This window comes from Cervus elaphus, chromosome 23, assembly GCF_910594005.1.
Source record: "Cervus elaphus chromosome 23, mCerEla1.1, whole genome shotgun sequence".
In the NCBI taxonomy this organism is placed as follows: Eukaryota; Metazoa; Chordata; class Mammalia; order Artiodactyla; family Cervidae; genus Cervus; species Cervus elaphus.
The window spans coordinates 10,365,598-10,392,088 of NC_057837.1; the positions used below are offsets into that span (position 1 = coordinate 10,365,598).

Consider the following 26,491-nt stretch of genomic DNA (forward strand, 5'->3'; position numbering starts at 1 on the left):
GGCCTGAGGGGAGGCTAGAGGTGGGGAGGCATCTGTGAGCGGGTGACGGGAGCACTCAGGTGTGCAGCCTGGCCCTCCTCCCCGGCCCCCCTGGGGCTCAGGCCAGCACCCACTCCATCTCAGGAGCCCAGGACTCTAGAAGGGCTTTTCCAGGAGCCTCGCAGCAGCACACAGGAGATGACCCGGGTGACTGCAGGCAGGCACAGCTGCGTGTTGTGGTTGCGGCTCTATGCACTGTTTCTTTGGCCCTGTGAGCACCCACACAGCACTCCCGCAGGCTCCCCGCGTCCTGTGGAGACAGAGGCTTCGTGAGGTGTTGTGTCCCTTGTCTGGGCAGAGGACACTGGCCCACTGCACATGCAGGTGTGGCCAGGTGAGGCACCAGCTCCTGACTGCTAGGTGACCATCGCACGTTGCTTCACCGGTAAACAGATCATGTGGGATTTATGATAAGCCAAGGAATAAGTGTCAGTGCACCTCCAAGCTTGAGAAAGGAAATACTAGCATAGCCAGTGGCCCCAGACTCTGTTCCCAGGCCCCCGTCACGTCTCCCCAAGGCATCTGGATTGTGTATCACCCTCTAGACCTGCTCTAGGCGTCTGCCTCAGACGCGGGGTTCCCCCAACGACGTGGAGCCTTGGTCGTGGTGGGCTGACTTCTGAATTCCCTGCTCCATGAAGCAGAGGTGGTGCTGGGCTTCACAAGTGGCACGGAGCCTCAGGTGAATGTGTGGACCCACTGTTACTATTGCAGCTGCGATCAAAGGCTGGTCTCGGCCCCAGTGGACCTGCGAGTCCACATCAGGCCCCAGGCACACTCGGGGGCCTTCAGTGTGGGAGCAGCCCAGCGGCCACACGCCCTCTCTGCCGTCTGTCTCGGGCACTTCCTGTGGACAGGCACAGGAGCCCAGTGCTGTCCTAGTGCTCCACCCAGGCCCTGGGGCCGGCGGGCTGTGCTGGTCCTCTCTGCTTCTCCTGACTCATGGCATGCCTTGGCCTGTTGGCCCCACAGCTAACATCTAGGTTCCCATCTCAGTGGTGTCTGGATCATTGGACGGGGTTTCCTGGGCACCTGCCACGTGCTGTCACAGCCGGGGCTGCAGCCGGGAGTGAGACAGGTGTTTACAGCTTTCAGCCCCAGGGGTGGGTGGAGAAGGCTCCATTCTCTGACATCTGTACCCCTTGTTACAGGCCTGTTCAGATCTTATGTTTCCTCCTGGGTCTGTCTTGGTAGATTGTTTCAAGGCATTTGGACATGGTTGTTTTTCAAAACTCCAGACTGGGCGTTTTACTGAATGGTCCTCAGCTTGAATGCCTGGTTAGATGCCTTCTTTATGGGACCATCTTCTTTACTCTGATGTGTGGTCTTTAGTGAAACTATCTTTAGAGTACCTTCCCTCAGTTTTTGTTTATCTGAAAATGTCTCAGATTCTCTCCCATTTCTGAAGGCCGTTCTTCCTAGGAGCACAAGCCTTGATGCGCAGTTGAAGGCTGCGCTCTGCCCTCTGACCTGGGCAGGCTGCTGTGAGTGAGCATCCATTTTCCATTGCTGTGGTGATGAGTTACCACAGTCAGAGGCTTAAAGCATCACAACTTAGGATTTCACGGTGCTCGAGCTTGGAAATCAGAAGTGGGTATGACTGGGCGGGAATCTCGGTGTTGGCAGCCACCTTCTTTTCTGGATGCTCTGGAGGAAACCTGCAGACCTCCCATTCTTGATCCACATCTTCCTCTTCTAAGGCCAGCAGTGACTGGTTGGTCCTCCTCACGCTCCATCCTGACTCCCAGTCTTCTGCCTGCTCCTCCACAGAGGAGGGCCCTAGTGGACAGTCTAGGACACTCTTTCCATCTAAGGGCAGTGAATTAGCAGCTTTAATTCTGTTTGTTGCGTTGATTCCCCTTTGCTATGAAATAGCACATTTGCAGGTTCTGGATGCAGGCATCTTTTAGAGGCTGTTTTTCTGCCCCCACAGGAGGTGAGCTGAGTTGTGTCCTCTGGTTGCTATTAGCTTCTCCATCTTTTGTGGTTTTCCTTTGGTATGTTTAGGTGTGTATTTCTTTCGTTTTAACTTTTTATTGAAGTTTTAGATGCACACACACAAAAGTACACACGTGTATGCATGCAACTGGAAGAATTTTGATGAATTGGACACATCTGTGTCACCAGCACCCAGAACACGTCCCCCAGGGTCACTATTCCAAGTCGGGATAGTGGTAACCCCTGGGGGGACTCTGGGGAGCCCCATTTTTTGTTCTCGGTGCTGGTATACCTAAGAATGGAATTGTCTAGTCTTAGGGCATAGATGCGGTTGTCTTTTTACTTACCATACTTAGAAATACTATGCCTGTTGAATATATAGATTTGCGTCCTGTGAAAATCTTTTAGACATTCTTTGTGAAATATTGCCTCTCCCCTCAGTGGCGTTTTTAGTTGGATGTATGATATTAGATCTTTTCACTTTTCCTCCTTTTCCTAACCTCTCTTTCATTTATTCCATCTTCTTTTCTGTATGTGACACGTTCTGGTTACTTTTTCATGTCTCTGTGTTCCAGGTCAGTGATTCTTTCTTCAGCTATATCTAATCTACCAGTGAGCTTTTATTTTGACAGTTTTTTTTTTTTTTTTCATTTTCAAACATTCTATTTGGTCCTGCCTGACCGTTTCTGATAGCTTCTTGTTGCTTGCTTGTTCATTTTTTTATTTCCATCTTTTATTTAAGTAAACATTTAATAATATTTATCCAAAGTTTTTATCTGATAATTGCAATATCTGGGATCTAATTCTGTTGTTTTGGCTTCTTCTGACTCTCATAAGTGGTCCTTTCCCACATATTTTGTGCTGACATTTGATTGTGAGCTCATGCTTACATGATGTTCATCTGTGGGAATCCTGAGAGCTGTAGTAGAGGGTTCTCCCTGCAGAAAGGATGTGTTTTGCTTTTGCTAAGAAGACTTGGGAGCCTCTTAATCTGAGACCACTTTAACCTCTTCCAGGGAACCAGCCCACCACATGCGGCCCTTGTGTGGTTTCTCCACACTGATGTAGGTGTTGGCCTCAGGGTAACCCCATCTTTGGGTTCCTTAATGCTCACAGCTTTGGTTTCAGCATTCAGGTTTTTGTTTAAGGGCCCCTGGAGGTTTCTATAACCTTCTGTGAGGACACCAGACGTTAGATGATCAGCTTTGCACAGGTTCTGGTTGTCTGGTGAATGTGGAGGACTGGGATAAGGCAACCACCATCTTATTCGAGGTCCAGGAAACAGGAAACCCCCCCCACCCTGCACCCCAACCCCGGCACCCACTTGCACACACACACACCTGCCTTGAAGCAATTTTGTCTTCCATCTAGGAGCCTGAATGACAGTTCACAACACAGACCTCATTTGTGATCACTCTCCTTGAAACCCTCCACGTATTTTAAAATTCCATTGACTTCTATGTCTTCATTTTTCTCTTTAGTTCCTCATGAGAAAAATGAAATCGCACTTATGCCTATGAAGGAGATACTTCTGCTTGATATTATAAGAATAATACATTAAACATATGAGGTCATATGCTTTGAGTACTTTAGATTGAGAAAACTAGAAGCTAATGCCAGATAGAGACCTACTGTTTAGGGGAATGTCAGTGTGACCAACATTTATTAAGGATAGATTTTCAGGGCACCAGGCATGGGTTTCAAGCTGCCTCCCTGTGATCTTTATTGGTCAATTGCTCATCTGTTGCACCTCAATGGAGTTACCGTCCAGGGAGATTAAGAGCATCAGAAGCCAAGGACTCCAGGCAGACTTGGCCTGGGCAGCCTCTGTCAGTACTTGCTTTCCTCTCCTGAAGGTTCCAGATTACATTGGATCACCCTCTGTCCGCTGATGTGGGCATCTTTCCAGTTTCCTCCAGTGCTGACCTCAGGGTGTAGGATAGGGGGCACTCCCCATAGGATTCAGCTTCCTGAGTCCTTGTGTTCCTCAGCTTTGTGCTCGGGGTCCCTGGGGAGATTTCCTTGCAACAACCTCGTGAGGACTCTCACCCAGCATCTTGCTTTGGTGCCAGCTGTGAGCACGCTGACGTTTCAGTGAAGGTAAGGAGATGCAGGAACGGGCCAGCTGTAAACACAGAGAACCAAGGGGCTGAATACGCTAATCAATGGCTCTTTCAGGAGCTAAGAAAGCTTTGTTTTTCTGTAGCTTATCTCTTGGGAGATGCAAACCAGAGCAAGTTAACACTGGATACAGGTAAGGAACTGGTGCCTTGTGTCCTCATCCAGGGAAGGAAAGTGTGGCTGGGGGTCATTGCAAGACCAGACTCTGTCGGGTGACCAGCTCCTTGAATTCCCACTCTTCTTTCTTTTTAAAATTTGTCATCCAGAATCGAGTTGGAAAAGCTGTCTGAAGAAAACACACTTTTGAAAAATGAGTTGGGGAGGATCCGACAAGAGCTTGAAGCTTCAGAAAGGACAGAGGCTGCACAGAGGTAAGGACCAGCTTAGTGGTCCCACCCCAACCACCCATCGCGGACACGGTTTGCTCATTGTAGAAGAAGCTCAGAGGGCATTGCTGTAGAAAGTGGGACGTGTTCACAGATTCCACATTCCAGGAACAGTCAGCAGAGACCTGTGCTGCCCTGCGACCAGCCTTGATGGGCACGGGAGGGCTCAGGCGTCCTACAGAAATACTGCACAACGTGCTCCAGGGCCGGAGGAGGCATCCTGCATTCCTGTAGGGCAAGAGGGCCTCTCGCAGCCTTCCTGGGCCAGTGGACTCGGTTTGTTCTGGTCCTGGTAGTGGTTTCAGCTGTGCTTCTGTCCAAGCTTCATTCCTGGTCTGTGGATTTCAGTGTGAGAGAGTCAGGGGCCTAGGGCAGGGGCCTGAGCACTGAGGCAGGAGCTGTGTGTGTTGTGGAGGGACACCCGTCAGTGGATTTCAGCTTTCACCATCAGCGCCTCATCTGAGGAGGGTTTGGCTTTTTTTTTTTTTTCCAAATAAAATTCAAATGAGCTCAGCTCTAAACTGCCGAGAATGTGGTTTTGATTTGATAAAAGTGCCTGATGATTAAAGTGTGGAATCCAGAGTGGATGGTCACCCAGCGATCTCGATTACATTACAGCAGTTCTGAAATCCGAAAGGTTTCCCTTCAGGAACCGTTTCCCCTAAGTTTGGTGCCGGGACCCCTTTGACAGCAGACGTCAGCAAATGTAAGGCTGTGTTGATCGTTATGTTTCTGGGTGTGACGAGCACTCCCCTGAGCTGGAGAGAGATTACCGTGTGCTGTGCAACTGAGGAATGTCGTGGAGGGTTTGTTCTTAGTGCTGGCAGGGTGCCTCTGGTTCCCAGGCTGGGATCCAATTGACCAGCAGCGGGAACAGTGCAGGACAGTGACAGACCCGTGGCCATAAGGTATTGAGAGCAGGTGTACACACCAGCCACCACGGTGACCGTGAGCAGTGACTGCTCAGTGATACTGTTAACTTTGCTTCTTCAACAGGAAGGAAATTGAGGTTTTAAAGAGAGACAAGGAAAAGGCCTGCTCTGAGATGGAAGAGCTCTGCACACAGGTTAAGTATTGACCCCTGGCATGAAACGGATGCTCCCCTCCCTTTTCCATTGTTTTGAAATAATCTCAAACTTACAAAAAGGAAACAACATTTTTATGAAAGTTACCAGAGTTGCTGGCCCATCAGCCCCGTCCCTCTCCAAGTTGGGAAATCAGTGTGGATATGACGGGTTGAGGCCCTGTCAGCCACAATCAGGACCTCGTGGCTTCAGTCTGCCTATCCTTGTTCTTAGGACCTGGTGCTTTTGAAGGTTATAAGCAGCTGTTTTATGGTGTGTCTAGAACTTATCATTGAATTCAGATTATGTGGGGATATCCCCTTCTAATTCCATCCTGTCCAGGGACGGAAGCTTTAGTGACATCCTTAGATTCTTGATCAGGTGGTTTTGGCCAGGCTTCTTTACAAAGTTACTTTCCCTTGGTAACTACTGAACATTTTATGGGAAATTCCTTTGATATGATGTGAATGTTCTGTTCTTCATCTAACTCTCACCCAATTGTTCTCCCTGTTTTATTCAATGGGTTATAATATATTACCATCAGCATTTATTTTCATGATCCATTGTCCCAGATTTGGCCAATAAGAGCCCCCTCCGGGTGAGTTCTGGGCCCTCGAGACAGGTCCTGGTCATTATTTGAGCACTTCCTTACTTTCTAGTGTCCCATGATATTCCAGGTTCATCTGGTACTTCCCTTGCCCCAACCCTGGAAGCAATCATTTCTCCAAGGAATGCTTGGTGACTTTCAGCTCAGAGTGGTACTTGGAGACCAAGATTTGGGTCCTGGGAATGCTCACCACTCCTGGGGCATGACCATGTCCAAATGCAGTCAGTGCATGGAACTAGGGAGTGTATATTTATTATGCTCACATGCACGTGGTTTCAGGTAGATTTATTTGTACACCTCTCTACCGAAAAATCATAAATTCAAACTGCAATTCCACAAGGATGATTCTAGCTTTCTCTCTTTCTGTATTTATAACTTATTTCTCTAGCAGTGAAAAGCCTGGTCTCCCTCATCCTCAGTGGATGGACTTACTGTTTGATCAGTCCCCTTTAGCCTGCACGTGAATGCCCTCCTCACTGTGTTTCAGCATTGCCCATCACACTGGTCTCCCTCTGCCCCATGAACAAATGCTTTCTGCACTTGGTCTCACTTACTGGCTTTCGTACCGAAGCACACAACTTGGAGGGCTTCCCTTGTGACTCAGCTGGTAAAGAATCCACCTGCAGTGCAGGAGACCTGGGATTGGTCCCTGGGTTGGGAAGATCCCCTGGAGAAGGGAAAGGCTACCCACTCCAGTATGCTGGCCTGGAGAATTCCATACACTGTATAGTCCATGAGGTTGCAAAGAATTGGACACAACTTAGCTGCTTTCACTTCACTTCACATAGCTTGGATGTCATTCTTTTATTTTTTTAAATTTTTTTAAAAATTGAAATTATTACTGATAATTGCAGGCTCACATGTGGTTATAAGACATGTATTACAGAGGAATACACTTTGTCCAGTTTCCCCCAGTGGTCACACTTTGTGAAACTTTAGTATAGTATCTGTGTTCGTTTCCTAGTGCTACCATAGCAAAGCACCACAGACTGAGGGGCTTATACAACAGAGGTTTATTTCCTCACAGTTCTCGGAGTTGGCAGTTCAAGGTCAGGGCAGGGCTGGTTTCTTCTGAGGCCGGTCTCTTTGGTTTGTATACAATTGTCCTCCCTGTGTCCTCACATGGTCATCCTTCAGATGTGTCTGTGTCGTCATCTTTTATTAGGGCACCAGCATACTGGATTCATACGACCTCGTTTTACCTTAATCACCTCTTTCAAGACCCCATCTCCAACTGCAGTCCCTCTGTACTGTACTCCAGTATTGGAGGTTTGGGCTTCAACATGTGATTTGTGGTGTGAGGGGGCGCAAGTCAACCCTTGATGAGCATCACAGTCAAGCTATTGACATTGATACAATCCGTAGGTCTTACTTCCCCAGGTTTGGGGGGAGTTGTTCTTTATCTTGGGGGAAGGTCTTCGTTGCCCCATGGCTTGTGGCATCTTAGTTCCCCAACCAGGGATGGAACCCCAGTGTCCTGCCTCGGAAGGCAGATTCTTAACCACAGGACCACCCAGAAAGGCCACATGCTTCCACAGCTTTACTTCTGTACTCATGTGGGTGTCATGTCTATATGGTTTTATTCCCTGTGCAGGTTCATGTCTCCACAACCACAGCTGCAGCTCCACAAGGTCCTTCATATTGTTCATTCACAACTACGTCCACCATCTATCTTCCTGCCCACCTACCCCAGCCTCAACCCCTGAAAACCACTAACTGTCCTTCATTTCCAAAATTGTGTCATTTCACAAGTGACACAAAAGGAATCGTACAGAATGAGATCTTTGGGATTGCCTTTCCTCACATAGCATGATTCCCTGCCGTGTGTCCACAGTTTGTTTCTTCCTGTCGCTGGATGGTATTCCAAGGTGTTAATGTCCCACAGCTTGTCTTCACTTCAGTTCAGCTGCTCAGTCGTGTCTGACTCTTTGCGACCCCATGGTTTGTGGCACACCCGGCTTCCCTATCCATCACCAACACCCAGAGCTTGCTCAGGCTCACGTCCATCGAGTCGGTGATGCCATCCAACCATCTCGTCCTCTGTCGTCCCCTTCTCCTCCTGCCTTCAATCTTTCCCAGTATCAGGGTCTTTTCCAATGAGTCAATTCTTCGCATCAGGTGGCCACAGTATTGGAGCTTCAGCTTCAGCATCAGTCCCTCCAGTGAACACCCAGGACTGATCTCCTTTGGGATAGACTGGTTGGATCTCCTTGCAGTCCTAGGGTCTCTCAAGAGTCTTCTCCAACACCACAGTTCAAAAGCATCAATTCTTCAGCACTCAACTCTCTTTATGGTACAACTCTCACATCCATCATGACCACTGGAAAAACCATAGCTTTGACTAGACGGACCTTTGTACACTTTCTAATATGCTGTCTAGCTTGCCCTAGATATATGGATATATAGGCCAGTATAGCTTTCCTTCCTTGGAGCAAGCGTCTTTTCATTTCATGGCTGCAGTCACCATCTGCAGTGATTTTGGAGCCCACGAAAATAAAGTCTGTCACTGTTTCCACTGTTTCCCCATCTATTTGCCAAGAAGTGATGGGACTGGATGCCATGATCTTAGTTTTTTGAATGTTGAGTTTTAAGCCAACTTTTTCACTCTCCTCTTTCACTTTCATCAGGAGGCTCTGCAGTTCCTCTGCTTTCTGCCATCAGGGTGGTGTCATCTGCATATCTGAGGTTATTAATATTTCTCCCGGCAGTCGTGATTCCAGCTTGTGCTTCATCCAGCCCAGCATTTCACGTGATGTACTCTGCATATAAGTTAAATAATCAGGGTGACCAATATACAACCTTGACGTACTCCTTTCCCAATTTGGAAACAGCTTGTCTTAATGTTCACCTTTTAAGAGACAGCTGGGCTGATTCCAGTTTTGGGCTGTCACAGAAGCTGCAATGAACATTCCTAGGCAGGTGTTTGTGTGGATGTAGGTTTTCATTTCACGGGATAAATGCCCAGGACAGGAATTGCTGATCTGTACCGCAGTTGCATGTCTAGTTTTATATGAAATTGCCCAGCTGTTATCCAGAGCGGCTACTAACAGTTTATGTTCCCGCCAGCAGTGTATGCTAGGTCCAGTTGCCCCACATCCCTGTCCACACTTGGTGTTGTTGCTCTTATTTTAGCCACTCCAGTAGGTGAGTGACCCTGAGTCAGAACAGCTAGAGCGGGCTCTAGTTGGTTATCCTCTTCCCCTCGCCGATTTCGGCCTGGTAAAGAAGGAGGTTTCCCTTGAGGGCAGAGAGCAGAACGCTCTGTGCACTTCAGAACAGTCGCCGTCCTAGTCTGCTCAGGCTCCATACAGAATGCCACAAGCAGGCGGCTTAAACTACAGGAGTTTGTTTCCCAAGGTTCTCAAGGCCAAGCTCAAGGCGGGGCTGGCTTGGTTCCCATGAGGCTCTTCCACGCTTGTGGGCAGCCCCCTCTCACTGTGTCTCCTTATAAAGTCACTGTCCCATTGGGTTAGGACCCCACCTTGTGAGCACATTTAACCGTAATGACCTGTTAGCAGCCTTGTCTCCAGACATCGGTGACTTTGTGGACCCGGTTCTACCCACGGCAGCCACTCTGTTTAGGCCTCCAGCCTTTGACTCCTGGTGAGCTGTGACGCTCTTTGCCTGTTTTTCTTTCCGGTTTTCAGAACATTGGTTTGCCCTGTGACTTCAGTTCTCTGATGGATCTCAGAAGAGTTGTTGACTCTTAGTTACTCAGCTTTTTCTTTGTTCTTGTTGGGAGTGACGACTTCCAGACTCTTTCCAGGCCAGGGCACAAATGGTATTTTGTTTCTCACGTGGGTTTCTGCACCTTTACTGTCAGGACATAGAAGCATAGTAGATTTTCACCTGCCGACCTTGTGTCCTTGCTGAGTTCCCACCCACTCTGGGAGTGCTTTTGTCTGCTCTGGTTTCTCAGACACCTGCTGTACCCTGGAGAGACCCACAGTTCCCATCTGCCTCTTCCCACCCCTGCCTGCCTCCCCCTGAGCCTGGCTGATAAGGTGGAACACCCGCCCTGGGGCGACAATGATGCACCTGCCTAGCTGTGCATGAACCCTGCTCCGAGGTACAGAGGGCTTCAGACCCTCAGCCTCCAGAGCAATTGCTAGGGAAAAGCAGAGGAGCAAAACATGGTTTGTGTGAAAGTGTGTGACGCACGGTTGGAGATAATGCGCTTCCTATGTCACCTGTTGGCTGCTGTTTATCCCAGGCCGCACCGTCAGTGTCCAGCATCCACTGTCTGCCAAGTGGGTGATTTCATCAGTGTGCTGTGTTTAATGACAGTGATCAGATTGTTGAAGAGAATCACGTGCCTTAGGTTTAGCTAGGGTTTTTTGTTTTTTGTTTTCCTTCAACATGTTTAAGATAATGTCAAAAATAACCATGGGAGAAATGAGAAAATTATGCCAGTTCTCCAGAGCAGTGATGGGATGTTGATGGGGTGTGAGCGCTCCTGATGGAGTGTGAACGCTCCTGGTGCCCAGCGTTTGGTTCTTGGGGGATGGATCAGAGTTCATCCTCCATGCAGTGGCCTGAGAGCCCATCACTCTGGGGACACTGAGTGAGCGCCTCACCCACTAGTTGCTGATAGCACCCCGCCCCCAGCTGTGATGACCAAAATGGTCTCCAAAGATTGCTAAGCATCCCCTGGGGAGAAGAGTGTCCTGGTTGAGGACACCTGGGATGCTGCTGGCTTAAAAAAATAACTTGTCTACCTGTGTTTTCTCCCTTTTTGTTCCAGAGTCACAAGTGTAGGGATGAACTGTCCCAGCTCAACCACAGGGTCGTGCAGGTTGGAGACGAGGCCTCTACCCACCAGGCCCAAAGCGAGAAGAATCACATCACCGTCCAGCTGCTGACAGGCAGACTAGAGGAGGCTGAACTCCAGGAGGAGCTGCAGGTGAATTGTGGGAGGAGCTGCAGGTGAATTGTGGACAAGGCAGGGAGGGGCAGGCAGCCTGGCTTAAAACAGACCAGGGACAGCCCTGACGTGCCTGGAGGTAAAGCGAGGGGCTTCACAAGCAAGTGCTGAAAAATGTGTGAACTTTAGCAGCTTTTGCAAAGCCTGATGATAGGACCCTAAATTGGGATGACCTCTCCAGAGGTCATTATGGCAAAACATACATCAAGAATGGTCAAGAACGTTGATGTGCCCTGACTTCATGATTCTACTGTGGGAACTTTACTGAACATTATCTGTGGACTTAGCTGAACCTATTTTCATTGTGCTGGTGCTTTTAATAGCACAAAAGAATTGGAATCAGCTTTGAATCATCAACCATATTGACTAAGTCAGTAATAACCACGTTTTTGAATAGTGTCTAATGCTCTGGACATTGTAAGAGAGAAAGCATGGCCTACGATGTCGTGGTGGCAGCATGTGTGTGTGTGTGTGTGGTGGAAGGGCCAGGAGATACAGCACATCGGGTGTGCTGCTATCATGGATGACTTAAATTTTGTAGTTCTTGCCTTTCTGAAGTTTCTGCATTAAACACGTATCACGTTGCTAATGTTCTTCTTATACTTGTGAAACCGACATTTAAAAACAGGGTAACCAAATCCGAAAACTTGAACTTGAACTTGACCGCGTGACTCAGGAACGTCAGAGCCTGAGACTGGCCCATTCACAGCTGAGAGAAGCCCTTGAAGAGAGTCGGGACCAGGTGGGTGTGCACGGGGGTCCCGGGCTGAGAGGGGTCAGCCTCACCTCTGACCGCCTGCATGGGACTCGTCTGGCCAAGGGCGTCACGGGGCTGGCTGAGGTCACACGGCTAGGGGGGCACCCTCCAGGCCCAGGACGAAGTCAGGACCCGTCCAGGGTCAGGTGGAACACACGTGAACCGTGTGAAGGGCTGTGCCTGTTTGCTCCCGAGGGCAGGAGTCCATACAGCTCCTCTGGGTGCGCCCTCTGCAGGTGGAGGAGCCAGGGAGCATGGCAGCTGGGCTCCGAGGCTCAGGCCGTGGGCGGCGCAGCCCGCGAGGTGACCAGCTCCTCGCCCCCAGTGGAGCCTGGGTGTGACACGCCTGTGGGTGTGCGCCCACTGCCCTGCCCAGCACTTGTCCGGTGCTTGCCAGGCTCAGAGGTGCAGCGGTGGGGAGGCAGGGAGCTCGTGGGCTGGGACACACAGATGTGAGCCGAGCAGGCCCAGGAGGGGTGATGGTGCCTGCCAGCGTGAGGTGCTGGGACGCAGCGCTGGTTCTTCCAAGGAGCTCGAGCAGCAGGAGAGGAGGGAGGTGATGGTGTGACGTGGGGTGCGCTTGGAGGGCCAGGGCCTGCAGGGGGAAGGGGCTGTGAGAGAGGGTCCCTACGCCTTGTGTCTCTGCTCAGCCTGGCACCAGGTTCCCCACCCCTGGACTTAGCTGTGGACACCTGGTGGCCTGGGTTGCAGAAGGGTCTGTCTGCATGTGGGACTCCTCTCTGTCCAGGGTCTGAGGAGGGGCTGGCAGACCCCTGTGGGCCCAGCCCCCCAGTGTCAGCAGGCACTTTCTCCAAGGTGTGTCTGTGTAGTGGTGGTTCCCTTCCCTGTTTGTAGTGCAAAAGGAACCTTGAGAAATTGCTGGACTGGTTTGAGCCTTTGAGGCGAAGAAGACAGACCCACCCATGGGCAGCAGGGCTGGGCTGCTGGAGGCTTCCATGCCCCCTGGGGTGGGGGGATGCCCAGCACTCAGCCGCTGTCACAGGCAGGAGGAAATGCTGTGAGGCAGCTGGTGTCACCTTTTGTGAGTTAGATGAGGACCCCCCGAGACGCACCTGGATGAAAGTGTGCAGATAGCGTAAGGTGCTTACAGGGCATCTAGGGACCATCGGGGGGTGCAGAGGTGAGGGTGCATCCAGAGCCTTGGGGAGGGAGTGGTCCTGAGGTCACGGGGCCCGCAGGGGAGCCTGGCATCGAAAAGGGCTCTTACACGGGCAGCGTCCTGGGATGCTGTGGATGGGGGCCCCTGCGCTGGCCTCTCTGTGGCATCGGGTCCTCGTGGCGTGGCAACGAAGTGCCCAATGAGGGCAGACAAGCATCTGGTCTTCTGAGCACTGCGCCGGGGGGTTCCTTAGCATCACTGTCCCACATTTGGCCAGGCCAGCCTGAATTCAGGGTGGAAAGGTCCGCCGTTGTCTGAGGGGCTCACTGCCCCAGCCCAGCACCCAGAACACGGAGGCCCTGGCTTCCTGGGTGCGGGGGCCCCACTTCTCTTCTGGGGACGTCCTGCCTTCTCACATTGCGGTCGAGCAGGGCTCTCAGGAGCGGGCCTACCCTCCATCTACACCTTGATTTATAAGGAGGGCCTCGGGCGCTCAGCTGGGCCGTGCTGAAATTCTGCCTGGCCAAGGAGAGTGTACGGCAAGGCCTGTGGTCAGGCTTCAGGGCTCAGCACAGCATCGGCTGCAGGAGGCAGCAAGGCACCCAGGCACATGTGCGGGACTCAGACATGGGCTGGAGTGACTGCATAGTGATCATCCGAAGCTCTGACGCCGCGGGGAGGCGGCTACGTCTGGTGGAGGGTGTGTGAGAACCTTCCTCCCCTCTCTTCATCCCAGGAGCGTGGCAGCTGCTCCGCTGGACCCGTGTGTGTGGTGTGCCTCTGGGGTCTGTCCGCGGAAACTGCCCGGGGTGGCCCCTCAGACACGCAGTGACACAGGACGGTGAGGGCAGTGGGGCTGTGGCTCACGGTTTCACCCGTGCCCGGGGTGGCCCGTGCCCTCCTCCCCGGCTGCCGGGGTCCAGCCCCAGCAGGGTCCAGGGGAACCCTCAGGATGAACGGCGTCGGCGAATGAGAGAGAGAGACAGTGAGACAAAGCTCGGGGGCTAAGTCTGAAGTTTATTTTTGCATGGCCCCTTTATACCCTTAACAACATCTTTTTGGGGGAAGTGCATATTGCTTATACACAGGTCATCTCAAAACATTACAGCAACTTGACCTTCAACAGAAACAGGATGTCACCCGCATACTTTTTGTTCACAGGAGTCTTTCTTATCATTTGGCCTTCAGGCCTGCTAAATTTTATGGCTTGCATCTGGTGTGACTTAAGCAACTTCAGTAGCCAACCCTGTTTTTCTTGTAATTAATCTATTTTCTTTCTAATAGGCGTCATCTCCATGGGAACTAGATAGGATTACATTTTTACAGAACAGAAATGCGAAGGACTGCAAAAACAGCAGATATGGCACAAAACAGGCTTAGTCTAAAAGTTAACTACCTGCAAGAAGTCACCAGCTAATCTCTATCTAAACTGTTTTCTATTAGGCACATTTGTGGCTATAATATTTGTGGAGCTTTTCTCGCCCCGTGGAGGGACCTATGCTTAATAGTTTCTTTTGTTAGCGTCCTGTGCTTTGGATGTTTAGAACAATCATGAGCATTTTGTGCAGAGAGAGCACACATTTATCAAACAAGCCAGAATGCCAGCAAAAGGGTTTGAATTGAAGCATTTCTTTCATCCCTGGCCCCTTCATAGGGTACCAGCGTCCAGGAGATTTATTAATTAGGGTTTTAAGTTGGTCCTCATTCAGTGAAAGAGGAGCAGGAGAGCTCTCGGCAGGCAACACAAGAATCTGCAACAGGGCAAACAAGAACAACAGCAGAAAAAGTGGGGGGGGGTGGGGGGGAGGAGTGCTACAGGGTGGGGTAGAGGCCGAGGCCAACCTGGAGGGTCCCTTATTCTAGACGGCCTTGCCTTTCAGGTTTCTTCCTCGTGACCTTGTCATGGATGGGGTCCCGGCCAGCCTTGCCTGCCCGGTCTTTTCTTCACGACCTCGTCACAGGCGGGACGTCCCATAATGGCTCCCAGCACCCGGCCTGCCCTCAGCAGGGCCCCTGGTGGAGCCGCCAGCTCTCCCGTCCACGGGGTCTCAGAGGGCAGTTCTGTGTGCTCCAGCCGAGGCCGCCGGAGCCTGTGGTGTAAACGGTGTTTGACGGCCTCCCAGGTGCTCCGTGCAGGGAAAGCTCTGGACAGCCTGGTGCCAGCGATCCTGTGGTTTCTGTGCCCAGGGAGCAGTGTCCCAGTCCGTCCACATCCACGCCCCGCCAGACGCTGTGCAACCACCTCCAGGGCCCTGGCCACAGCCCGTCTCAGGAGCGTGAGCTGTACATTTAGAGGGAGGCTGCTCTATGCGGCTGGTGTGGGTCCCGTTATGGAAGGAATTAAACCCAGTGAAGAACCCAGGAGGTAAACAGGACAGAATAACTTGATCCTCCCAGGATCCGGCATGAGGTCACTGGGAGGGCTACAGGCAGGCCTTCCATGCTCTCAGGGCGCAGAAGCGCCCCTGAATGGACTTTGTGTTAGTCGCTCCGTCCTGTCCGATTCTTTGCAACCCCATGGACTTTAGCCTGCCAAGCTCCTCTGTCCGTGGGATTCTCCAGGCAAGAATACTGGAGTGGGTTGCTATCCCCTTCTCCAGGGGATGTTCCCAACTCAGGGACCAAATCCACGTATCCTGTGTCTCCTGCATTGCAGGTGGATTCTTTAGTGTCTGAACTACCAGGAAATGGAGTGTGGGCATCAGATAAACGGATTCTTTAGAAATCGTGGGCTTTCCTGGACAGGCCCTTCTCCTGGGGGGTGGCCTTCCAGGTAGAGATGCAGTTTTCTGTGCCTGGTGGTGACCTGAAGGTCTGGGCAGTCACCCCACAACCGCTGTGCCTTTTCCCTGGCAGCTGTATGGAGCCACCCAGAGGCTGTGGCTGGCCCGGTCCCAGCACGCCCAGCACGTGCGGCAGCTGCAGAAGGAGATGGCACAGCGCGAGCCCGCAGGCCGCGTGGCCGAGCTGCAGCAGTTGCTGGAAGGGGAGCAGCGGGCGGCTTGGCGGCTCCAGGAGGAGGCGCAGGTGAGTGGGGACAGGGCTGGGGGGCCAGCTGGGGGTGACAGGGAGGGTGCGCTAGGATCTCAGGTGCCAAGGGGAGGACAGCCTGACAGCCCTTCCACCATGAGGGATGTTTATGGAAACCATGGGATCCAACTTCCACTGGGAACTGGTGGGTGCTGAGCGGCCGACCCTGACGTCCCCCAACCTGTTTTCTGGGCTGCGTGTGTCTGCAGCCAGCCACACATGTGACCTGCTTCCAGGTCTGAAAGGTGGTGATAGAAGGGCACCAGCAGAGGGATGGGCAGGGATAGCTCTTCAGGAGTGCATGCAGGTGCAAAGGTCCTGAGGTGGGCTGTGTTTGGCATGTATAACAGCAGCAAGGGGTGGGGAGATGGTTGGACAAGAGGTCAGCACAGTGACAGCACGGACTTGGGGAGCCCTGCTGTGTGCCAGCCTCTCATGGAGAAACAGAGTTGCTGCCTTAAAAGGGCAGCAGAACAGTGGCTCAGAGCGTGCACTGCAGGGGACTGGATCCTGGCTCCACCACCTGAGCCGAGTGATTTAACTGAGTGAGTGACTTAACTTTCTGTGCTCCGATTTCTTTGAACCTCTGGAGGCAGTGGTTCCCACCTCAGAGCAGTCTCTCAGGCATCAGTGAGTGAGCACCTCAAAGTGCGAGCCTGGGAAGCACATTTGGGTCCTCAAAGTTCACGTGTCAGTGGGAGGGTGAGGAGGGGCAGAGGGCCAGGTGCTTTCCTGAGCAAGGAATTTGTGCAAGATTGGAAAGGTGGGAAAATCTGCCAGTTGTAAAACACAAATTCTAACGAAGAATGGCCTTAAAGCATTATGCAGCCACGATATGCTGGAGAGACATTAAGCTAGGACAGATTATTGACAAAGGAAATGTAGTCAGAGATCCTCTAGAAAGACTACCATGTTTGGGGAAACTCACCTTTGAGTCATCTAGGGTTAAGATCCTAGGACAAGGAGTCTCTTATCTGCTCACACTACAGTGAGAAATGAAGCTTTGTGGCTTGTGAGACATTTCTAACCATTTGTCCCTATAGATGAGAGCTTAGCCAGATGCTCAGATTTTGTACACTTCAGCTGATTTCCATTCTAAAGTAAATAAGCCTGAGATGATTCTTTTTAAAATGTACCATGCTGATCTCTAACCTCCTCTTGTTCAGGAAGCACATGAAAAACACCTGAAAGCAAGAGAAGAGCGGGTGGAGGAGGTGGAAATGATTTTGAAGAACATGGAAGTGCTCCTCCAAGAGAAAGTGGGTGAGCTGAAGGAACAGGTGAGTGATGGACGCCTCGTTTGGGCGTCCGGGTAGCTGATGAGGGAGACAGGACCCAAGAGAACCCTGTGTCCTGCGGAAGTGCTGAGGATGGGAGAGGAGGGCAGGGAGAGAGGGGAGAGAGAGGCCTTGCTGTCCTATGACGTCTGCTTGGTGCTCTAGGAAGTGAAATGTGAGCATCTGTGGAAATACTTCTTTCACACAGGGACTAAATGTGGTTTACTGGAGCGCCCTGGGCCGCAGGTCCCCAGTTCTAGTCTCTCTGTGCAGGCTGCCCGCTCCAGACCCCCACTCCCCATCTGTGTAGCCCCTGTCTTGCCGGCACCGCCGCCCTCTAGCCTTGTCTGTCCACAGGTCCTCACTTTCCTTCCCAGCCGTCCGGCTCTTGGTGAACCCGCTACCCCCTAGTCACTCTTGGTAAAACCTCCACCCCAAGTCAATCTTGAGGCTCCTACATGCCGGGGGTGGGGGTAGGGTGGACTGTCCCAACTGCTGCCTTTCCCCCACACCCCCTCTCTGGGGGGCCCTTCCGCTCTGCCTCTGACCCCCAGCCCCTTTCCACTCCTCTCAGTTGTGACTTGGGCTTGTGTCCCTGTGAGACCAGTAGGTCCCGGAGAAATGGCCGTGCGCTCAGCTCCCCCAGCCCCGCTTCCTCCGCCCCTTCTTCCGTCTCCTCGGCACCGCCTTCCGGAGCCAGGTCCTCCCAGCGAGTCCTCTGCTGCCTTGACAGGCGCCCCTTCCAGGCTGCCTGCTCCCAGCCGCCCGCCCACAGGGGCCCGTCTCACTCTTCAGCACGGCCCTCGGTGCAGAGCAGAGCTCCAATCGCCTGCTCCGAGCCCCGTCTTTTGGGCCCTGACAGCTGGGGAGCTCGTCTCCCCTGCCAGCCCCTCAGCACAGCAGTCATCCTCAGATATGTCTGAGCTGCCGGCCTTCCTCAGAGTAGACAACGGCTTCTCTGATGGCCTCGAGATTCTGCAGGACCTGGCCCCCTCCCCTCAGGCCCTTGCCCAGCCGGCGTGGCAGCTCTGCCTTCCTCACGGGCCTCCTGGCCGTTCCTGTCACCCCCGCATGTGCCAGCCTCTGCCCGGGAGGTTTACCCAGGCAGCCTCCCCCATGTCCCCCATGCTCCTCTCAGGGCTCTCTGTTCACCTCAGGCTCAGCTGTGTGTCCCCCGCCTGGCTTCTCTGTGAACACGCCACCTGACGCTGCGTGCTCTGCTGGCTCCTCCCGTTAGAACACGTGCCTGTGGGACTTTCAAAGCCCAAAGCCGGGACCCCTGCGTCTTTGCATCTTGACCGTGTGTCCTGTGTCCCCATCGCTGGAGCCCCTGTCGGTGTCGTGTGGGCAGCACCCAAGTAGCCTCAGCGCGCCCTGCTGACATGGTGGGCCTGCAGAGCCCGCTGAGATAAGCCAAACAGTTTGGGTGCTCCTGACAGTTTCCTTGTTGTCTTTTTGAGGCCTCCAGATTTGGGTCTTCTTGTCTTCAAGACAGCTGTACAAAGGTGGCTTAAATTTTCTCTACCACATAGTTCGTCAGTTTCCTCTCTCATGCCAGGATAACAAAACCTGTCCTTACATCCAACATGTCTCTTATTTGTAAGGTTCCCCAAGCTAGTCTGAACGCGTGTGGAGGAATAGGAAGGGAGAGCTGGTGGCGTGGCGTCCCTGCGTGAGACGTGCAGTACACTGTGGCTCTCTCCCCTCTCCAGTTTGAAAAGAGCAGACGATCTGATCTGCTGCTCAAGGAGCTCTATGTGGAAAATGCCCACCTGACAAAAGCGCTTCAAGTCACTGAAGAGAAGCAACGAGGCGCCGAGAAAAAGTCCCGATTCTTGGAAGGAAAAGTTAGAGCTCTCAGCAAACTCCTCAGCAAGATTGCTACAGCATCCCTCGCTGTGTAGACTGCTTTTCTTCCTGGAGTTCATTTTGAAAGAACGTCTTTTAAAGTAAACCACTGTGACACCATAACTTACTGTGGCTCGTTGGCTGTACACCCCCGGATAGACGAGGATTGTCATTCTGTTACCCCACAAGCATTTAATGAAGGTCTGTGTGCCAGATGCTGGGGAAACAGGTTGGAAAAGACTATACTTTTTTTTTTTTTTAGTGGTCCTTGGGTAACTTCCAGAGTTATATTCCTAATTTTGCTACTGACAAGAAAAACAGATTATGAGGTTCCCAGCAAGGTAAATGGTAAAATAAAGCAATTTTAATCTTGCACTTCTGACCTTGGCTACAGAGATTAAAATGCAAAGTCAGGGCTCTGTAGTTTTACCATTGCACTGTTAGTGCTATGGGTGTAGTCTCTGGCATTCTCGATGGTGGATCGGTGTAGACACTCCAGAAATGCTCCAGTTTCTGTAACTTTCAACTAGCGATAAGGGATAGAGGAAGGAAGCCTTTTTGTCAGGGCCTGTTCCACTATGAGGGAGGTCTAGACAGTGCTGGTGTTTCAGAGCTGTGGACTCAGGGAGGATGGTATCCATTGTGAATGCAATCTTTTCCTCACTGAAATGTCATCACACTGGAAAGTGTATTATATGTTTTAAAAAAAAGGAAAAAAGTTTAGTTTTATATCCAAGATATACATAAATTATGGTCATTTGTTTTATCAGAATAAACTACTGTAATATGAAATCACTGTATTTGCAATAAAATCCTTTTCTATTAAAACCGATTAACATCTAAATATTTTTTAAACTAAAATATTTCAAAGATATAGAAAAATAGTTCTATAGGAAAGATTCATATGTATTACATAAACATGCAGATGTGTTAAGAACATTGTTACAACATCTTGGACAGAAGCCCAGTCCCTGTTCTACTGCAGCCAACCTCTTTCCCCTTCCTGGTGGCAACCTCTCTCCTGAGGCTGCTGCAGGCCCCCTCCCCTCCATCTGTGTGCACATTTACTGTACGTGCTTGAATGAGAAAAACCTTAAACTGCTGGAAGAGATGGAAAGCTCAGATCTGGGTTTGGAGGACTCAACAACATAATGTGAACTCTTGTCTCCATGCACCTCTGGTCACTTATCCTATGACAAAGAGGCAAGGATGGAAGTGGGGAAAACCCTCTTTAATAAGTGGTGCTGGGAAATCTGGACAGCTCTGTAAAAGAATGAAATTAGAACATTCTCTGATACCATACACAAAAGTATACTCAAACTGCATCAAAGACCTACTTGGAAACTGTTAGAGGAAAACATAGGCTGAACACTGTTTGAGGGAATTCTCTGGCAGTCCAAGGGTTAAGACTCTGCACTTTCACTGCTGTGGGCCTGAGTTAGATCCCTGGTCAAGGAACTAGGATCCCACAAGGCCCATGGCACAGCCAAAAAAAAAAAAGCACTCTGACATAAATTGCAGAAATATCCTTTTTGATCCATGTCTTTGAGTACCGAAAATAAAAACAAAAATAAACACATGGGACTTAATTATACTTAAAAGCTTTTTCACACCAAAGGAAACAAAGAAAATAAAAAACTAACAGAGAGGGAAAAAATATTTGCAAACGAAGCAACTGACAAGGGATTAATCTCCAAAATATACAAATAGCTCATGTAGCTCTATGTCAAAAAAATAAAAATAAACAAGCAAAAACCTAATGTAGAAATGGGCAAAACAAATCAATAAAAATTAAAAATGGGCAGAAGACCTTAATAGATAGTTCTCCAAAGAAGACATACAGATTGCCAGCAGGGACATGAAATGATGGTCAGTGTCACTAATTATCAGAGCAATGCACGACAGACCTGCAATGAGGTATCACATCACACTGGTCAGAATGGCCATCATCCAAATGTCTACAGATAATAAAGGCTGGAGAGGGTATAGAGGAAAGGAAACCCTCCTACATCATTGGTAAGACTGTAAATTGGTTACAGCCACTATGAGAACAGTATGGAAGTTCCTTAAAAAGATGAAAATGTAATAGAACTACTGTATGATCCAGAAGTCTCACTCTGGGGCACATATCTGGAGAAAACTATAATTCAAAAAGATACACATACTCCAGTGTTCATTCCAAACTCCCTTCCCATCCAAGGTTGCCACATACCATTGATCAGAGTGGCCGTGCTATACAGTAGGAAAGAGGATTGAGTTTTCCACCTTGGATCCATCACTTACTGTCAGATGGCTTTGGTGAGGCTACTTAACCTTCCCTGAGGGGAGCAGCTACTCAGCTTCTGCTGGAGGAACCAGGAGATGGGTTCCCCTCTGTCCCCTCCCCGGCAGCACATGCCTTGGCCCTGGTCCACTGGTACTTTGTCTTGTCCAGGCAGAAATGTTTAGGCCTGAGTCCTGCTCCTCTTCAGTCGAGAACCTTCATCATTAGCCTTCCTCTACTCACCATCCTGGGGTCTGGGGCCTGGTGCCCAGCTGCCCTAGGTCCACTGCCTCCTGGCCTCCTGCCCACTTTCCAGAGCAGAAGGACCCCACCCTCCTCCCCAGCCTTACCTTGATTATACCTAATGTCCACCCTTACTAGACTAGCGTTCCTCCTAGTGACGGCACGTCCCTGATTCTGCAGAAACAGTGATAATGCACAAATTAATAAGAGTAGTGACCGCTGCCACGTGTACACTTAACAAAATGCCCCTTCACTCTACCTGATAACCTCCAACACCCACAGCTTCATAAAGTGATGCTGGGATGAGACAATTGAGGCTGAGGGTTTAAACTGAATATTTGAGCTGGGATTTGCACACGCACGGCCTACCTGCCACCAAATCTGACTCTTTCTTCTGCAGCCCTTGGTTTTTCTTCATCACTGTGGGGGTTAGTTGATATTAGTGCCAGATCGGTGCTTGAATGGCCTTTCTGGGTGTGTCCTATCCCTCTTCCTCCCCAGGAAAACAGTTTAATTTGCAGGCTGAGATCACAGTAGACAGGAGATAGATACATGGATTCATAGAAAAATGGAGAAAATAAATTGGTTGAAATATCTGAGGCTCATTTAGGGGCAGAGCCAGAGTAATAATTCAAAAGGATTCCAGCATCCCGAGCTTTGCCTTATCCACATACTACTACGATTTCTCTTCTCAATGCTGAGGGCCCAGACATGGCCTTTGGGTTCTGCACTCCTACAGATGTGGTTTATTTAAGCATCTGAACGCCGGCAGCCCACCTTCCTTTAGACAGATTTCTTGTGCTCTGACAGCTTCAGAAATTAACCAGGGAGCAGGTGTGGACACAGCAGCCCAAGCACTGCTTGGAGCTGCAGGCTGCACTTGCCTGGGTCCTGGAGAAATTATTCTCCCATTCCTCAGCCTCATTCACAGGCTGAAGACAGCCCCAGGGCCCATCCCTGCCCATGATAAAGAATCCTCTCTCTCCGCCCTGCACACACCCAGGTTCAGACCTGGGCCAGTTTCACCACCTTTCAGGTTGGCTGTTGCCTGTCCTCTGATTTCAGTGTTGACCATCTGGTGATGTCCATGTGTAGCGTCTTCTCTTGTGTTGGTGGAAGAGGGTGTTTGCTATGACCAGTGTGTTCTCTTGGCAAAACTCTATTAGCCTTTGCCCTGCTTCATTCTGTACTCCAAGGCCAAATTTGCCTGTTACTCCAGGTGTCTCTTGATTTCCTACTTTTGCATTCCAGTCCCCTAGAATGAAAAGGACATCTTTTATGGGTGTTAGTTCTAAAAGGTCTTGAAGGTCTTCATAGAACCATTCGAGTTCAGCTTCTTCAGCGTTACTGGTTGGGGCATAGGCTTGGATTACCATGGTATGAATGGTTTGCCTTGGAAACGAACAGAGATCATTCTGTCATTTTTGAGAGTGCATCCAAGTACTGCATTTTGGACTCTTGTTGATCATGATGTCTACTCCATTTCTTCTAAGGGATTCCTGCCCACAGTAGTAGATATAATGGTCATCTGAGTTAAATTCACCCACTCCTGTCTATTTTAGTTCTCTGATTCCTAGGATGTTGATGTTCACTCTTGCCATCTTCCAATTTGACCACTTCCGATTTGTCTTGATTCATGGACCTAATATTCGAGGTTCCTATGCCATATTGCTCTTTGCAGCATCGGACCTTACTTCTATCCAGTCACATCCACAACTGGGTATTGTTTGTGCTGTGGCTCCATCCTTTCATTCTTTCTGGAGTTATTTCCCCATTGATCTCCAGAAGCATATTGGGCACCTACCGACCTGGGGAGTTCCTCTTTCAGTGTCCTATCATTTTGCCTTTCATACTGTTCATGGGGTTCTCAAGGCAAGAATACTGAAGTGGTTTCCCATTCCCTTCTCCAGTGGACCAGATTCAGTCAGACCTCTCCACCGTGACCCGTCTGTCTTGGGTGGCCCCATATGGCATGGCTTAGTTTTGTTGAGTTAGACAAGACTGTGGTCCTGTGATCAGATTGGCTGGTTTTCTGTGATTATGGTTGCAGTGTATCGGCCCTCTGATGCACTCTCACAACACCTACCGTCTTCCTTGGGTTTCTCTTACCTTGGACGTAGGGTATCTCTTCACGGCTGCTCCTTACCTTGGATGAGGGGTGTCTCCTCATGGCCGCCCCTCCTGACCTTGATCGTCGAGTAGCTCCTCTCGGCCCTCCTGCGCCTGCGCAGCTGCCGCTCCTTGGACGTGGGATTTCTCGTCTCGGCCGCGTCCCCTGACCTCGGACGTGGGGTAGCTCCTCTCAGTCAGCAAAAACAAGACCGGGAGCTGACTGTGGGTCAGATCATGAACTCCTTATTGCCAATTTCAGATTTAAATTGAAGAAAGTAGGGAAAAACCACTAGACCATTCAGGTATGACCTAAATCAAGTCTCTTAGGATTATACAATGGAAATGAGAAATAGATTTAAGGGACTAGATCTGATAGACAGAGTACCTGATGAACTATGGATGGAGGTTTGTGACCTTGTGCAAGAGACAGGGATCAAGACCATCCACATAAAAAAGAAATGCAAAAAAGCAAAATGACTGTCTGAGGAGGCCTTACAAATAGCTGTGAAAAGAAGACAAGCGAAAAACAAAGGAGAAAAGGAAAGATATTCCCATTTGAATGCAGAGTTCCAAAGAATAGCCAGGAGAAATAAGAGAGACTTCCTCAGGGATCAATGCAAAGAAATAGAAGAAAACAACAGAATGGGAGAGACTAGATATCTCTTCAACAAAATTAGAGATACCAAGGGAACATCTTATGCAAAGATGGGCTCAATAAAGGACAGAAATGGTATGGACCTAACAGAAGAAGAAGATATTAAGAAGAGGTGGCAAGAATACACAGAAGAACTGTACAAAAAAGATCTTCACGACCCAGATAATGACGATGGTGCAATCATTCACCTAGAGCCAGACATCCTGGAATGTGAAGTCAAGTGGGCCTTAGAAAACATCACTACGAACAAAGCTAGTGGAGGTGATGGAATTCCAGTTTAGCTTTTTAAAATCCTGGAAGATGATGCTGTGAAAGGGCTGCACTCAACATGCCAGTGAATTTGGAAAACTCAGCAGTGGCCACAGGACTGGAAAAGGTCAGTTTTCATTCCAATCCCAAAGAAAGGCAATGCCAAAGAATGCTCAAACTACCGCACAATTGTACTCATCTCACACGCTAGTAAAGTAACGCTCAAAATTCTCCAAGCCGGGCTTGGGCAATACATGAACGGTGAACTTCCAGATGTTCATGCTTGTTTTAGAAAAGGCAGAGGAACCAAAGATCAATTTGCCAACAACCACTGGATCATCGAAAAAGCAAGAGAGTTCCAGAAAAACATCTATTTCTGCTTTATTGACTATGCCAAAGCCTTTGACTGTGTGGATCACAATAAACTATAAAAAATTCTGAAAGAGATGGGAATAGTAGACCACCTGACCTGCCTTTTGAGAAACCTATATGAAGGTCAGGAAGCAACAGTCAGAACTGGATATGGAACAACAGACTGGTTCCAAATAGGAAAAGGAGTACATCAAGACAGTATATTGTCACCCTGCTTATTTAACTCCTATGCAGAGTACATCATGAGAAATGTTGGGCTGGAAGAAGCAGAAGCTGGAATCAAGATTGCTGGGAGAAATATCAATAACCTCAGATATGCAGATGACACCACCCTTATGGCAGAAAGTGAAGAGGAACTAAAAAGCCTCTTGATGAAATTGAAAGAGGAGAGGGAAAAAGTTGGCTTAAAGCTCAACATTCAGAAAACTAAGATCATGGCATCTGGTCCCATCACTTCATGGAAAATAGACGGGGAAACAGTGGAAACAGTGGCAGACTTTATTTTGGGGGGTTTGAAAATCACTGCAGATGGTGATTGCAGCCATGAAATTAAATGACGCTCACTCCTTGGAAGGAAAGTTATGACCAACCTAGATAGCATATATAAAAGCAGAGACATTACTTTGCCAACAAAGGTCCATCTAGTCAAGGCTATGGTTTTTCCATTGGTCATGTATGGATGTGAGGGTTGGACTGAAGAAAGCTGAGCGCCGAAGAATTGATGCTTTTGAACTATGGTGTTCGAGAAGACTCTTGAGAGTCCCTTGGACTGCAAGGAAATCCAACCAGTCCATCCTAAAGGAGATCAGTCCTGGGTGTTCATTGGAAGGACTGATGCTGAAGCTGAAACTTCAATACTTTGGCCACCTCATGGGAAGAGTTGACTCATTGGAAAAGACCCTGATCCTGGGCGGGATTGGGGGCAGGAGGAGAAGGGGACGACAGAGGATGAGATGGTTGGATGGCATCACCGACTCGATGGACACAAGTTTGAGTAGCTTCTGGGAGTTTGTGATGGACAGGGAGGCCTGGTGTGCTGCGATTCATGGGGTCGCAAAGAGTCAGACACGACTGAGCAACTCAACTGTTGCCTGTCCTGCGGGATCAGAAATGATAGGTTTATGCTACACTGTGAGTTTGGATCAGAATGTGCTCTTGAGCCAATGTGTGTTCCCTGCTTCTTCCCAGCCTCCGCCACTACCTGGGAAGAGAAAAAAGCTCGTTGCTCTTTCCTGGGAGCCAGGCTGAGGCAGGTTGAACATGCGCTCCAGCTGTTCTCCACACCCGGGATACGTTTGATCAGAGCGCAGTGTCAGCCACACAGACTCAGGGCAGGAGTCCCCTCCCTGCCGGGAAGTGACAACAGCCCGTGACTGCATGCACGCCAACCCGCCCCCTCCCATCTGTGGGGACAGACAAATCACTGAGGATCTTGATCTCTTTTTCCCTCCAGTGAGGATCCAGCTCGTGGCCTCACCACGTGATG

At 50.1% G+C, this 26,491-nt stretch overlaps 1 protein-coding gene across 14 annotated transcripts in view; it reads left to right on the forward strand.

Annotated features, from left to right (window-relative positions):
• Positions 1 to 26,491, forward strand: part of LOC122682154 (ninein-like protein) — a 705,741-nt gene that overhangs the window by 95,137 nt on the left and 584,113 nt on the right. For 8 of the 14 annotated variants that reach the window (XR_006337232.1, XR_006337233.1, XM_043884955.1 and 5 more), the window contains exons 17-18: positions 4,184 to 4,231; positions 4,365 to 4,469. Coding sequence is in view for 12 of the 14 variants with exons in the window: in XM_043884955.1 (XP_043740890.1) it covers positions 4,184 to 4,231; positions 4,365 to 4,469 (153 nt within the window). In the remaining 2 variants the exon portion in view is untranslated. Of the gene's footprint in view, positions 1 to 4,183; positions 4,232 to 4,364; positions 4,470 to 5,480; positions 5,551 to 10,899; positions 11,059 to 11,707; positions 11,822 to 15,812; positions 15,984 to 17,152; positions 17,267 to 18,867; positions 19,944 to 26,491 lie in introns of those variants that run through there. The other 6 variants (XM_043884949.1, XM_043884950.1, XM_043884948.1 and 3 more) reach the window with 3 other exon arrangements.